The sequence below is a fragment of the Lathyrus oleraceus genome, chromosome 5 (assembly GCF_024323335.1).
Source record: "Lathyrus oleraceus cultivar Zhongwan6 chromosome 5, CAAS_Psat_ZW6_1.0, whole genome shotgun sequence".
Classification (NCBI taxonomy): Eukaryota; Viridiplantae; Streptophyta; class Magnoliopsida; order Fabales; family Fabaceae; genus Lathyrus; species Lathyrus oleraceus.
In genome coordinates, this window is record NC_066583.1 from 192,999,945 (window position 1) to 193,014,096 (window position 14,152).

At 32.3% G+C, this 14,152-nt stretch overlaps 2 protein-coding genes across 2 annotated transcripts; both read right to left on the minus strand.

Annotated features, from left to right (window-relative positions):
* Nucleotides 1–6,406: 6,406 nt before the first annotated feature.
* On the minus strand, nucleotides 6,407–8,781 carry LOC127079637 (acyl-coenzyme A oxidase 2, peroxisomal-like). Its single transcript, XM_051020019.1, has 8 exons — nucleotides 8,644–8,781; nucleotides 8,465–8,564; nucleotides 7,978–8,375; nucleotides 7,728–7,843; nucleotides 7,204–7,364; nucleotides 6,883–7,062; nucleotides 6,621–6,787; nucleotides 6,407–6,542 (listed from the first exon to the last, which is right to left on the minus strand). The coding sequence occupies exons 3-8, from the start codon at nucleotides 8,121–8,123 to the stop codon at nucleotides 6,407–6,409; spliced, it is 906 nt and encodes a 301-aa protein (XP_050875976.1). The 5' UTR covers nucleotides 8,124–8,375; nucleotides 8,465–8,564; nucleotides 8,644–8,781.
* LOC127079639 (zinc finger BED domain-containing protein RICESLEEPER 2) lies at nucleotides 8,439–11,007 on the minus strand. The gene is made up of 4 exons (XM_051020020.1): nucleotides 9,746–11,007; nucleotides 9,075–9,198; nucleotides 8,644–8,778; nucleotides 8,439–8,564 (listed from the first exon to the last, which is right to left on the minus strand). Exons 1-4 carry the CDS (start codon nucleotides 11,005–11,007, stop codon nucleotides 8,439–8,441), a joined length of 1,647 nt encoding a protein of 548 aa, XP_050875977.1.
* Between the last annotated feature and the right edge of the window lie 3,145 nt (nucleotides 11,008–14,152).

The following is a 14,152-nucleotide window of genomic DNA, read 5'->3' on the forward strand; positions in this document are numbered from 1 at the left end:
CAAGCCCTTTGGTTTATCTTGATCAAATTGACAAATTGAGATACTTGGGAGGCATATATGATGATTGAGAGCTTTATGAACCATTTGCATGCTTGCTTTCATCTTTATCTGGCCACTTCAATGAGCATAGGGGTCTCCTAGGAGCCTTGGATCACATGATTGCTCAAGCTTCAAAACAAAAGATGTTAGTGACATATTTTTGTGCTTTTGGTTAGTAAACAAAATAAGAAAAGCAATAATATACAATTCAAGCATGCTTGGTGGTCTCAAACCAACTCACACAAGTACCACCCTAGGACAAGGAGCCAAGATGCTATGATCCTTGAGGCAAATGCGATGTGCAATGATATGATGACACGAGGGATCTTAGGGTCAAAATTAGGATCTTACACACTCGATAACAGAATGTTCCCCAAGGTGTGATGAATGTTGTCTTCTCCATATCCTCGGGTGCCATTTTAATTTGGTTATATCCGGAAAATCCATCCATAAATGAGAAGACATTGAATTTAGCTGTACTATCTACCAACATATCAATATGTGGTAGAGGAAAACCATCTTTCGGACTAGCTTTATTCAAGTCTCTATAGTCCACACACATTCAGACTTTTCCATCTTTCTTAGGCACATGCACAATATTGGCCACCCATTGAGGATATGTAGAAGTCACCAGAAACCCTACATCAATTTGCTTCTGAACTTCTTCTTTAATCTTCACTGCCATATTAGGATGAGTTCTTCTGAGCTTTTTCTTCACGGCACACACTCAGACTTCAAAGGCAGGAAATGTTGCACGATATCAGTATCTAGACCAGGCATGTCTTTATATAACCAGGCAAAGACGTCGACATATTCTCGTAGCAACTCAATCAACCCCTTCTTCACAGATTCTTCCAGGAGTGCCCCAATCTTCACTTCGCGAACACAATCCTCAGACCCCAAGTTGACTGTTTCCAGATTCTCAAGATGTGGCTGAATGATCTTCTCTTCGTGCTCAAGCAGACGGGTAATCTCATCAGGAATCTCTTCAACATCATCTTCTTCGGCCTCAAATACAGGGAACTCAAAGTTGGTAGATGGTGTTGGATCATTATGTTCAATGGGTTTGACCAACCTGCATAATGATTTTGGATATAAAAGAGATTTTAGAATTCAAACAAGGCAAATTATTATGCAGATGAAAAGATTGATTTTATTCTCCTTTTTTAGGTTTTTTTTGTGATCACCAATTTCATGCAAAAAGCAAAAAGTAATTTTTTTTTGGAAAAACAAACATTTAACATGTAATTATTGAATGAATATCATTGTATTAATGTGCCAACAATGTCATCACTTCTCCTTTTGGCATGGGAGAAGGATTTTTAAACAAAATGAACATTATGTGGACTTATGGACAACTGTTGGAACATCAACAACGACTCAATTATTGCAAACTCCTCCAGGGATGAAAAAATTGCCAGAATCTTCCTCTACATCATCTTCCACTATAGCAGCTGCCTTCTGGTCTTCGACCGTGTGGATGAAACCACCACTCTGAAACAAACCGTGCTTGTTGAAAGTGCCCGAAGAGTACCCTATGCCAGCCCAGGATTTATTGTCTTCTAGCTTAATCATTTGCCCTAAACCAGTAGTTGCGCCATGCTCAATGGCCAACTTCGCATCATTATAGGACGCAAATTAAGAAGTTCCTTTCTTAGAAGGTTCAATAATAGATAAGGCTTGGAACGGTGTTCCAGCCTCATCCTCAGCATCAATATAAGAAAAGGAAGACAAATGGCTTACCAAGAGAGCCTTCTCTCCCCTTACCACCACCAACTTCTGGTTCTTCACGAACTTTAACTTTTTGTGTAGGGTGGATGTCACGGCGCCTGCCTCGTGAATCCATGGTCTGCCTAGCAAACAGCTATATGATGGGTGGATATCCATGACCTGGAAAGTGATATGGAAATCACTAGGTCCTATCTTGATTGGGAGCTAAACCTCGCCAATCACAGTCTTTCTAGATCCATCAAAAGCTTTGACGACCACTCCACTCTGCCTCATGGAAGGCCCCTGGTAAGAAAGTTTGGCCAGAGTGGATTTTGGCAACACATTCAGCGATGATCCTGTGTCTACCAGCACGTTAGACAAGGCATCATCCTTGCAGTTCATTGAAATATGTAGTGCCAAATTATGGTCTTTTCCCTCCTCGAGAAGATCAGCATCGCAAAAGCTCAGCTTGTTACAAACAATAATGTTTGCAATAATGTTATCAAACTATTCTATGGTGACATCGTGATCTACGTATGCCACGTCCAACACCTTCTGTAAAGTTTCACGGTGTGGCTCGGAGTTCATCAACAAAGACAACACAAATATCTTTGAAGGCGTTTGTAGCAGTTGATCTACAACATTATATTCGCTCCTCTTGATGAGCCTCAACATCTCATCATAGTCCTCTCTCAATATGCCATTCTGGCCAACAAGGACAGGAGCTCTAGCAGTCACGGCAGGTCTGTCAACAGCAAGTGCCGGATTCAGAGGAGAAGAAGAATTCCCCACAGGACGGGCAACACTATCAACGACATCAGTTCTTCTGGTGTCACCCTAGGGTTTCGGCGGCGCCGAAAAAACACGACCACTGCGGGTCAAACCACTGACATCAGAGATACTTGTCACAGAGGTGGAGGGCAACGACACCTCCTTCCCATCTTCTAATGCAACCACATTATATCAATAGGGCCAATGCATGTGGCGTCTACATGCATTGGCTTTGCAAGCATGCGTCAAGGCTAAGGGCGTCTCCTTTGTAGGTTAATAGGACGCACCAATTCAACTAGTGTATCCGTAGAGAAAAGTAGTTATTTTGGTATTTTTTTTAAAATATTGATTATTTTGGGATCTAATTTAAAAAAACTGATTATTTAAAAAAACTCTCAAAGTAATAAAGTTTATAAAAATATTTGGATTAATCATAGATTATTTTCCATATTTTAATTTGTTTGTAGTACATATTTGATTATTTGCATGATTTTTTTGTTGTATTTAGAAGATTAAACATATATTTTAATTATATCATATAATATTATTGAATCATAAACTTAATAACTATTTAATATAGTTGATAATTTCGCTAATACTACATGTTTGACCTTTTACACACTAAAACTAACTCCAAAAAAAGCATTAATTTTATTTTAAAAGCAATAATTTATATATTATTTTAATTAATGAGTAAATGTTTAATATAGTTGATCAAAATTAATTGAATAATTTAGTTTTATTATTAATTTACATAAAAATTAAAATACTTTGAAAGTTGATAAAAATAGATTCCAAATTTAAATAGTATCTATATATTTGACAGGATGCATCTAAGACTGCAATATCTTTATAATTCTTTTTTAATTATATTTTTTTAATCAATAACAACAATTATAATGTAAATATATTCAATTGATTGAAAAATAACACACTTTTCCGGTATTTGAAAAATAGAAAACTTTTCCCTGTAATTAAATTAAACTAAAAATAAAATTAATCTAAAAATTAAATACTATCTTAAATACAAATTAACAATTAATTATTGTAACCTTAATAAAATTTTGCATTTAATTGAAAACAAAGTTTTATAATGATTATGAATTAAGTAATATGTTTAAAAACATATAAATAAGATAATAAATTGATTTAAAATACTATTAATAAAATGTAACAAAAAAAGTGAATCATATTTTTAAGAGAAAGAGCAGTTTGACAGATAGGTAGAATTAATTAGTGCTAATAACACAATAAATATTTGTTAAATTATTTCAAACTTATTTATTTAATGGTAGTAAGTATGTGTCTCATATTTAATTATGTTTATGAATACAAATATTTGGCCTGTATTTAATTACTCAGTGTTAATAAATTGTCTCATATTTTTGTAAGTAACAACAAATAGTTAATTTCTTTTTTTAACATTTATTAGTGATAAAATTTAGTTTATTTTTTAATGTCTAGTTCAATATACTTTAACTCTATAGTAATTAGAATATTAACAAAGAAGAGCGTGTTAGATTCTGGAGGATTTGTGCAAATTTTTAAGGATAGTGTTTTGACACATCTCAGATTTGGTTAACAAATTATTATTTTGCAGTAATAATATTAGTCATTACATAAAGATGCGATCAAGTTACATTGGTGGCCAAATTTATATATATATATATATATATATATATATATATATATATATATATATATATATATATATATATATATATATATATATATATAAACCTTAATATATTGTCGGACTTTATTTGAGGGATTCGCTCAAAATCTTAATTTAATTTAAGTTTTGTTAGAGAGTTTGGAGGAGACGGACGAGGAGGATTTTGAAAAAAAGATCTAATGAAAAGAATATAATGATTTATGCGATTAAGGTTTTAGAGAATTTATTTTTATCCAAAAATGAAAATCTATAAAATTTAGAGAATTAAAAAAAAATTATTTGAGGAAGAATTTATATAAATTATTTAAATATTATTTATATTTTATAATATTCAAATAATTAAAACTGCATTAATAATAAACTCTATTATTATTCTATACAAAATCTTCTTTCTTTTTAAACAATTTCATATTATTTTAAAAAATATTTTTTCAAAATTCTCAATTCCTTTCCTTCTAAACTATTTTCAAAATAGTTGTTTCAATATAATTGTTGTATCTTATAAAATTATTTGTCCCAAAATAATTGTCGCATTTTAATTTCTAATACAGTTTTAATATGGATCATGTTAACAAATGTCTGAGGAGTATCGGTTAAGAGTAATGGATAAAGAAAAAAAAATCGTATGTTCAGTGCATTATATTACATACACACAATATTCTTTAAAAAAAAGATTTGATTATTTAAGTTTTCAATGCATTAATACATATTTTTAGAAAAAAAATATCTTTTTAATTTATTAAATAATACTTAATTTTTCTTTTTAATCTCCTAACCCGTGTCCGGAACACTCGCTAGCATTTTCCTTTTAATATGAGCCTTGTTGTATATTCACATCACCCTAATTTAAAAAAAAAAATTAAGTTGATGAAAGAGATGAAATAAAATAACAAAAATGAAGTTACAGAATTTATTTATAATATTTTTCAATTAAACAACTAGAAAATATATTAAATTAAATTAAGACACTTTAAAATTAAATATACCAATATTTTTTTAATCGGTATGTAATTAACAACTATAACAATTATTTTGATATTGAGAGCCTAACAAAGCCTTGATGTTTGGAAGGTTATTGAGACTCGATATATTTATCTAAGCTTGTCTCTTAAAAAAGTTAATGCATAAGACATAATAGAAAATTCAGCACTCATCTCATAGTCGCTGACAGCACTCAGTGGGGCTGAATCGAAATGATGAGAATTCAAAATATATATATATATATATATATATATATATATATATATAATATATATATATATATATATATATATATATATATATATATATATATATATATATATATATATATATATATATATAATGGATCGGATTAATAGATACAATGGATCGGATATTTGAGGTGAAAAGAATACATGTATTTGTCTATTTCAAATATAGACAAATATCAAATAATTTATTTATAATCAATGTCATTTTTGGAAAAACAATCCTACATTAATTGCTTGATATTTTGTGGTTCAATTATTAATTGTAGATAGGATAATAAATGTCTTTACTAAAGGAAATTAAAAGATTTAATATATATATATATATATATATATATATATATATATATATATATATATATATATATATATATATATATATATATATATATATATATATATATATATAAAGTAAACAGAATAAATTAAATAGAGTAAATAATATTTTTATTAAAGCATTTTTTTCCATATATTGTGATCTCTTCTGAGCCGAGTATACATTTACAGCTAGGTAACACATCTAACTCTAGACCGATAATATATTTAATGAGCCAATAATACATTTGACTAGGGCTGGACAACGGGCCAGGCCGGGCAGTTTCGGGCCCAAAACCCTCACCCAGTCCAACCCACGGTTCATATATGAAGGCCCATTTCCGCCCAATATCAACACGATTTGGACGGGTTCGGTTTGTGCGGATTGCGGGTTTGTTTTAGCGGTTTATTCGGGTTATTAGGTTGATTCATTTTGAGTATTTGTTCAGAAACTAAAATTATTTTTATCAAATTGAAAGCATTTGATGAATAAAACTCATTTCTTCAAATTGATTGGTATAGGATGTGCTTCTGTGTTAAAAACAAACTTATATCTGTAGTTATTACCACTGGCTAGTCTTTCAATCTATAGAGCACATTCAAAGAATCAAGTGTACACAAAATCTTATAAAACACCACAGCTGAGAATTTTAAGAATGCAGCCTATTCAACATTGACTTTGTTGGGACTTGGGAGCAACATAGTCAACATTGTGGTAGGTTCCAATGTCATTCCATATTCGATCCAGCGCATAAAGGTCACATGCAAGCTTCAGAGCAGCTTGAGCACTTGGGTCAGGACAGCTGGTGCAGATTTAAGCCATATTAGAATTGTGAAAATAAAAAAGTAGATGTATGTTAGACAAAGGAACTACGAAGCACCTCTGCACAGCTTCAATGAATTTAGCAAGAATTTCTGACTCAATATGTGATTCTGCAAGTGTTAATAGATGATTTAAACATCTATTCCACGCACCAAAGTCTCCAAGAGATTTTGAATGCGTTTGAAGTCGTACAACAACACTATGAAGTAATCTAGATTTTCGGTACTTCAAATTTGAAAATAAAAAATAAGCAGTTGATTTATCTGTGTGTCAGCGCATAATATTTTTAAATGAAGTCAAGGAATCAAAATAAAACTCACTCTGAAAGCATCCAATTGAAATTTTGGATTTCGTAGATGGTCTTCACTTTCCCACCTAGCAGTAACTGGATTTGGCCGTGATAGATAAGAGCTCATGGAATCTCTCAAGTAATTCCATGTCACTGCTAAAGTCCCTCCTTTAAACTTTTTCTGGTATTGTTTCAAAAGATCGCCTGCAACCTTCACTCGTAAAGGAAAAATCCAAACCTATTACTTACCTTAGTCGAAATAAAAAGAATACAAGAAGCAAATACACACAATGGACAGCCTGGTTATAAATATCTATTTGAGAATTGATATAATTTGGATTTAGGCAATAACCTGTTGAAGAAGAACGGTGTTGTCTCCTTCAAATGTCTGAAAAATGTCATGATCATTCCTCAATGAACCAAATCGATTAACAGCAGCATAATCATGATCATTCCTCAATGAACCAAATCGATTAACAGCAGCATAATCATGATCATTCCTCATTCTACACTCTAACATCAAGTAAACACTCAAACAATCAACCTGATAAGAAACCTCAATAACCCTTTAAGAACACAACCCTATTGAAATTGCTCAACAGAATAAGACAAAGTTCACAAGAGTTAATAACTCTGACTCTATTTAATAAAAACACCTTAATCAAACGCTTATATTATCATACTAGTGCTTATGTATAAATTATATATCTATAACAAACTAAGATAAGAGAAAGTCAACTTTTTTCATATGGACTAACCCTATAAACTGTTTTATCTGAAAGAGTTCATTAAAATAAGCAGAAATGAAATAAGCTAACATTCTCACAAGTGTTTATACCAAGAGATAAACTCAAATTAAACAAGAAAGTTAAGTACCATGGTGAAGCTCAATCATAGCAAAACAACCAGCATATTCCAAGCTATCAATACCATCATAGTACTTATCCTTGTGTTTCTGCATTCCAAGATTGATAACAGAACCACCCCAAAGACTGCATAGATTAAACCATTCATTAAAAGTTGTGTCATAGTCCCAAACCGACACCGACAGATAAATTAAAACAAACAAAAAAACAAAAAGAAACAATTTTTACACAACCCAAATGAAAAAATCCCATGAAAGTACCTATATTGAACACCCATTTTGATTCCAAGCGACATATCAACACTCCCCACAGCTTCCAAAATAGAAAAATACTTAGCAGGATCATTAACCACATAATTCAAGGGTCTAATCCCAGCTTCCCTAACAAGCCCCAAAAGTTGATTCATAACAGTGCAGGAAATATAACAGTGTAGGAAATATAACAGTGCAGAAAAATATAATAGTGCAGGAAATATAACAGTGCCAAAAAATCATAACAGTGCAGGAAATATAACAGTGCAGGAAATATAACAGTGCAGAAAAATATAACAGTGCAGTATTAACCAGATAATTGAAGCCTTGGCGAAGTAACTTAATCCCACTCGCTAAAGTGATGTCAACGGCAAAAAGATGTGTCACGGGCTTCAAATCATCCATTGCTGCATTGGATAAAAACAGTCCAAATGATAAGACAAAAGACCAGTGTGTAGGAATGGACCTGTTTATTTTAACATATCAAACAACTTACTTCCAGGAGAATGCAAATAGTTAATCCCGTTTAGTATAGATGCCTCTCCAAAAGTAAACATCGCAAGAGATATGAACCTTGGTTTGTTATCAGAAATAATCTACATCAATCAGAAACTGGTTAAACACACATCACATTATACAAGTTTCCCAGAAATATAAAATTTTAAAACATTATACCCGAGGATTATAGCGTTGAATACCAGCTTCTGATAGGAGCTTGTCCAATACATCAGTGTGAGATTTTATTTGTCCAAAATATACTTGTTCCTGTAATCTCTGAGTCTCATCATTCAAGGCATTTAGTAGAGCTTCCTGTTAAAATCAATTGCAAATATAATTATTAGAGTAATTAAAGTAATACCAAATTTTAGTTTATGAAACTAAAAGTTGAGCACATAAAGCAGACAGAAAGTTAAACAGGACATCAAGCGCAATAATAAAATGAATTGAATCCTTTACAGTTCAGGGTGTACATTATATACTAATGTGAAAGTGGTTAACCATTGGCAATTAAACAAGGAGCATGTTCAGGGTGTACATTATATACTAATGGGAAAAAACCATGCACTATCAATCACATTAAAACGAAAGCAAGAAAATGATAAAACGATAAAAAGAGTGAAATACCAATGCTCAATGACGACAACAGTTTGGGCAGTCTCTTCTTTAACAGCTCCAGAGCCTTCACCTTCTTCTTTCACTTCCCAAACGGATGGAGTGACGGGGAAAAAACTTAAATATAAAGCAAAATAAAACCTGTAGAAACTTTCACAGACTCCAATGGCAACCAACCAATAGGCATTGGTAACTTTCACAGGCTCATATATATAGGTCATGCATGACTCCAAAAAATCAAAAATCATAGTCGACGGATTCTGTTACGTAGTAGCCTAGCTATTTTTCATCCGGCCATTGAGTAGTGATATATATATATATATATATATATATATATATATATATATATATATATATATATATATATATATATATATATATATATATATATATATATATATATAGATCATGCATGACTCCAAAAAATCAAAAAACATAGTTGACCTGGAAAATTGGACAACATAAACATTAGTTAACAAAAATAATAATAAAGTAATAAGTAAATAATGATATACATACATCCATTTCAAGCACAACCCGAAGGTTGTGGCTGAGACTGTGATGGTGAGACACCTGATACTCGTTTTGTTGCTAAAGACATTTGTTGAAACTCTAAAATAATTAAATAAATAATTTTTAATAAGGCATAATTATACAACATTACATCATATTTATTAGAAATTCAGTAATAAATTTACTTGTTAGAATATCTTCTGAAAGCTCAAAATCTTCCATGAGATTCATATCTTTGAAATAGGTAAAAGAAGGCCTTAACCAATTCTGGGTGCAAATTAAAGCCTCGGCCATTTCAGCAGTTAGAGAACTCCTATAGGTTTCTATGACTCTCCCTCTTGTGCTAAAAACACTTTCAGAAGCAACAGTAGACACTGGTGTGGCTAAAATATCTTTAGCCATTGTAGATAAAATAGGATATTCGATTGAATTACGTTTCCACCACACAAGAATGTCAAAGTTAGGATCCCTTTTGACACACTTACTAGAATTATACACCTCAAGCTCATTTTGTTGATCAATCGAGTCTTGCTCCTCTAAATGTTGCTCAAAAGCATCAGCTCTAGCCATAAGTGATGAACGGGCAGCAAATGCATTTGTTTCATCATTGGAGACATTATTTCCACCACTACCAAGAGGCTGTATGGAATTATGTTCTTGGTCATAAGCTTGCTTATACCAATCATACAACTTTTGTAAATTCTCTTTTATAGATTTTACCAAGTCACTACCAAACTTTGATCCAACTCCATACATGTCCTTAAACGCCCACTCAATGTAACTCAACTTGTATCTTGGATCAAGAATAATACCAAAATATATCATCTTGTTCATCTTATCAGGACTTCCCCAATATCTATTATATTTTTCCATCATATCTCCACCCACACTTGCAAAAAAATCATTTAAGTTCAAAGTAGCTTGCTTTAACTCACAATAAATGGCAGACACTTGGTGAAAACAAGTATGCAAACTCACATTTTGAGAGGTGGAAAAAGTCTTAGTTGCTTCATAGAATAACTTTAGGAAAACGCTAAAAGCCCTAGCAATGTCCCAATCATCATTACTAGGGGGATTACCTTTTCCAAAGAACTCCCTATAGCTCGACTCTTCATCCTCAAGCTTTTCAAAAGCGAGTTGAAACTTCTCCGCAGCCTCTAGCATTAAATATGTCGCGTTCCAACGAGTTGAAACATCAAGACATACTAATTTTTTGCAAGTTATTCCAGCAAATTCAATGCATTCTTTAAACTTGGCTGCCCTATGAGGTGAGGACTTAACAAATCTAACAGCATCTCTAACACTAGTTACAGATAAATGTTTATCTTTCAAACCCTCATTTACCACCAAGTTCAAAATGTGAGCTGAACACCTCATCTGAAAACACTCTCCATCCCCCATTAACCCATTCATATTTGCTATTTTTTTCCTTAGATATGTCACAACAACATCATTTGAAGTGGCATTATCAACAGTTATGGTTGACACATTCCTAATTCCCCAATCCCTTAACACTTCTTCAATCTTCCTACCTATAGTTTCACCTTTGTGGTTTGGAATTACGGTAAAGCTTATAATTCTTTTTTGATACTTCCATTCGTTATCCACAAAGTGTGCCGTAAGGGTCAAGTAGTTGAGATTTTGTATAGAAGTCCAACAATCAGTAGTAAGTGCTACCCTATTGCAATCAGACTTGAAAAAGGCCTTTAAGTTTTATTTTTCATCCAAGTATAGCTGAAAACAGTCCCTAGCTACCGTACACCTAGATGGGATGGTAAATTGGGGCTGCATTACTTTGGAATAAAATTTAAACCCTTCACCCTCTACTGCACTAAATGGCTGCTCATCTAGAACTACAAAAACTGACAAATCACTTCTACAAGCTTTCTTGTCAAATCTAGAGCTAACTTGAACCAATTTACCATCTACACCTGGGTATGTTAGAATAGTTTGTGTGGAGTCAGTTGACACGGCAAGGGGCTTCTTAGAACATTTTAAAATATGGTGGTTCAAACTAGTGGTGCCGTGAGTCCTAGGGTCACACAAGTATTTTTTATGGCAGTGTTTGCAGACTGCAGTGGGTGCATCAACTAGGTCATCGGGTAATCTAATAAAATGTTCCCAGCAAGCAGATGTTTGCCTAGAACCACTTGCACTAGATTTCCTCTTCTTTATAGGCTGCATAGCTGAACCTACTTCATTAATTGGTAGATTTTGATTAGGCTCACCAGTCACTGAAATAACGAAGGAGCCAATCAAGAACTACCAATCAACAAATAACGGTTCCAATTCATAAAACAGAGACAACAATAGCAGTGCTGGCAAATAGCTGTGATAGCACAGTGCTGGAAAATAGCAGTTATAGCAATAGCAGTTACAGCAAAGTGCTGGCAAATTTATAAAATCCTTTCATTGAACGATGACAATGTATACATAGCAGTGCTGGCAAGATGCATAAAATTTAGTAATTTTTTAACAGAACAGATCATACCAAGATGCATAATTTTTTAACAGAACAGATCACACCAAGATGCATAAATTATAGCACAGTATACATAGCAGTGCTGGCAAGATGCATAAAATCCATTCATTGAACGATGACAATGTATACATAGCAGTGCTGGCAAGATGCATAAAAGTTAGTAATTTTTTAACAGAACAGATCATACCAAGATGCATAATTTTTTAACAGAACAAATCATACCAAGATGCATAAATTATAGCACAGTATACATATCAGTGCTGGCAAGTTTATAAAATGCATTCATTGAACGATGACAATGTATACATAGCAGTGCTGGCAAGATGCATAAAAGTTAGTAATTTTTTAACAGAATAGATCATACCAAGATGCATAATTTTTTAACAGAACAGATCATACCAAGATGCATAAATTATAGCACAGTATACATAGCAGTGCTGGCAAGATGCATAAAATCCATTCATTGAACGATGACAATGTATACATAGCAGTGCTGGCAAGATGCATAAAAGTTAGTAATTTTTTAATAGAACAGATCATACCAAAATGCATAATTTTTTAACAGAACAAATCATACCAAGATGCATAAATTATAGCACAGTATACATAGCAGTGCTGGCAAGATGCATAAAATCCAATCATTGAACGATAACAATGTATACATAGCAGTGCTGGCAAGATGCATAAAAGTTAGTAATTTTTTAACAGAACAAATCATACCAAGATGCATAATTTTTTAACAGAACAGATCATACCAAGATGCATAAATTATAGCACAATATACATAGCAGTGCTGGCAAGATGCATAAAATCCACATGAATCCACATTTTTTTTTTGATAAATAATTAATTTACAAAGTTGAAATCCTTGACACTCAACCCCCCAAATCCACATGAATCCATTAAACTGAAGGACGTGTATTGAAGAATGGCTTAGTTTCGTATCCTGTTTCTATGAATGACAATTATTTAAATATCTCATGTTTTAAATTTCAAATCTAATCATGCATATCCTCATTTTCAACTTATAACATCTCAATGTTTTTTATGACTTTGAAAAATCATGCAATGCACGAGATACCTTCTAAACCAACTAAAACAAAAAGCCAAAGTTGAGGCATATTAGTATAAAAACACATAAACCTATGCAAATCTTCTATAGCCATAGCAAAATATTACATACTTCTCAAAATAGTGACTTAACTCAAGAAAAATCAGGTAAAAGTAACCACATTATGAAACTCAAGAACTAAAAGAGATTATAAGTTATAGCACAGTATACACATCACAGTGCTAGCAAGATATATAAGTTATAGCACAGTGCTGGCAAATAGCAGTTCCAGCCCTAGTGCTGGCAAATAACAGTTATAGCAATGTTATAGCAGTTATAGCAATGTTATAGCAGTTATAACAATGTGAAAACAATCCAAATTCATACGCATACAACACATACAAACAAACCCAATTAACATACATTTCAAACAATCTCATACACTACTAATTGGTTTTAAATCAATTTGAAAATAAGTTAAAAACAATCACAATTCAGCCCAAATTCATATGCATACAAGACATACAGTCCCAATTAGCATACATTTCAAAGACACGAAGTCAAATACACTTACAATTGCATTGCTCTTGCTCTAAGACTCTTTCCGTGCTACTTTGACGTTGATCCATCTATCCAAATTAAATATCAATAACATTAATAACATCATTAGGTAATACATATTGTTGCCATCAATGAGATAAGTACATGGTTTTTAGGACAACTTATAAATTTCAAACACAATATAAAACAAGTTGAATACACTACCATTTACCCTACACATCAATCCAAATTTGAAAGTAGAACAATATTTCAAATTATTCTCCCCAATTTTACCCTACCATTTATATTGGAGATGGATTCTTACATGTACTGCCCCTTCCTATAAATATGTAATAACACATTGCCACATTGTTCTGTCTCAAAATACATAAACTGTATTGAATGAATGAATGTGGCAAGAAGCATGTAACATGAAAAACAAACAGCAACATCTAAGTCAGAAATACTAAGATAAATCAATAATA

Bases quoted from the DNA above. Each gene is read 5' to 3' on its own strand.
- LOC127079639 (XM_051020020.1), bottom strand. From the start codon at position 11,007: ATGAATGGGTTAATGGGGGATGGAGAGTGTTTTCAGATGAGGTGTTCA. The intron at 9,199-9,745 runs GTAATGTTGTAT...TTTATATTTAAG, and splicing joins GAATTTCTAATAAATATGAT to TTTTTTCCCCGTCACTCCAT. The intron at 8,565-8,643 runs GTATAATGTTTT...TGATTGATGTAG, and splicing joins TTCAACGCTATAATCCTCGG to ATTATTTCTGATAACAAACC.
- LOC127079637 (XM_051020019.1), bottom strand. From the start codon at position 8,123: ATGAATCAACTTTTGGGGCTTGTTAGGGAAGCTGGGATTAGACCCTTG. The intron at 7,365-7,727 runs GTACTTAACTTT...ACTTGATGTTAG, and splicing joins TATGATTGAGCTTCACCATG to AGTGTAGAATGAGGAATGAT. The intron at 7,063-7,203 runs GTTATTGCCTAA...TTACGAGTGAAG, and splicing joins ACACCGTTCTTCTTCAACAG to GTTGCAGGCGATCTTTTGAA.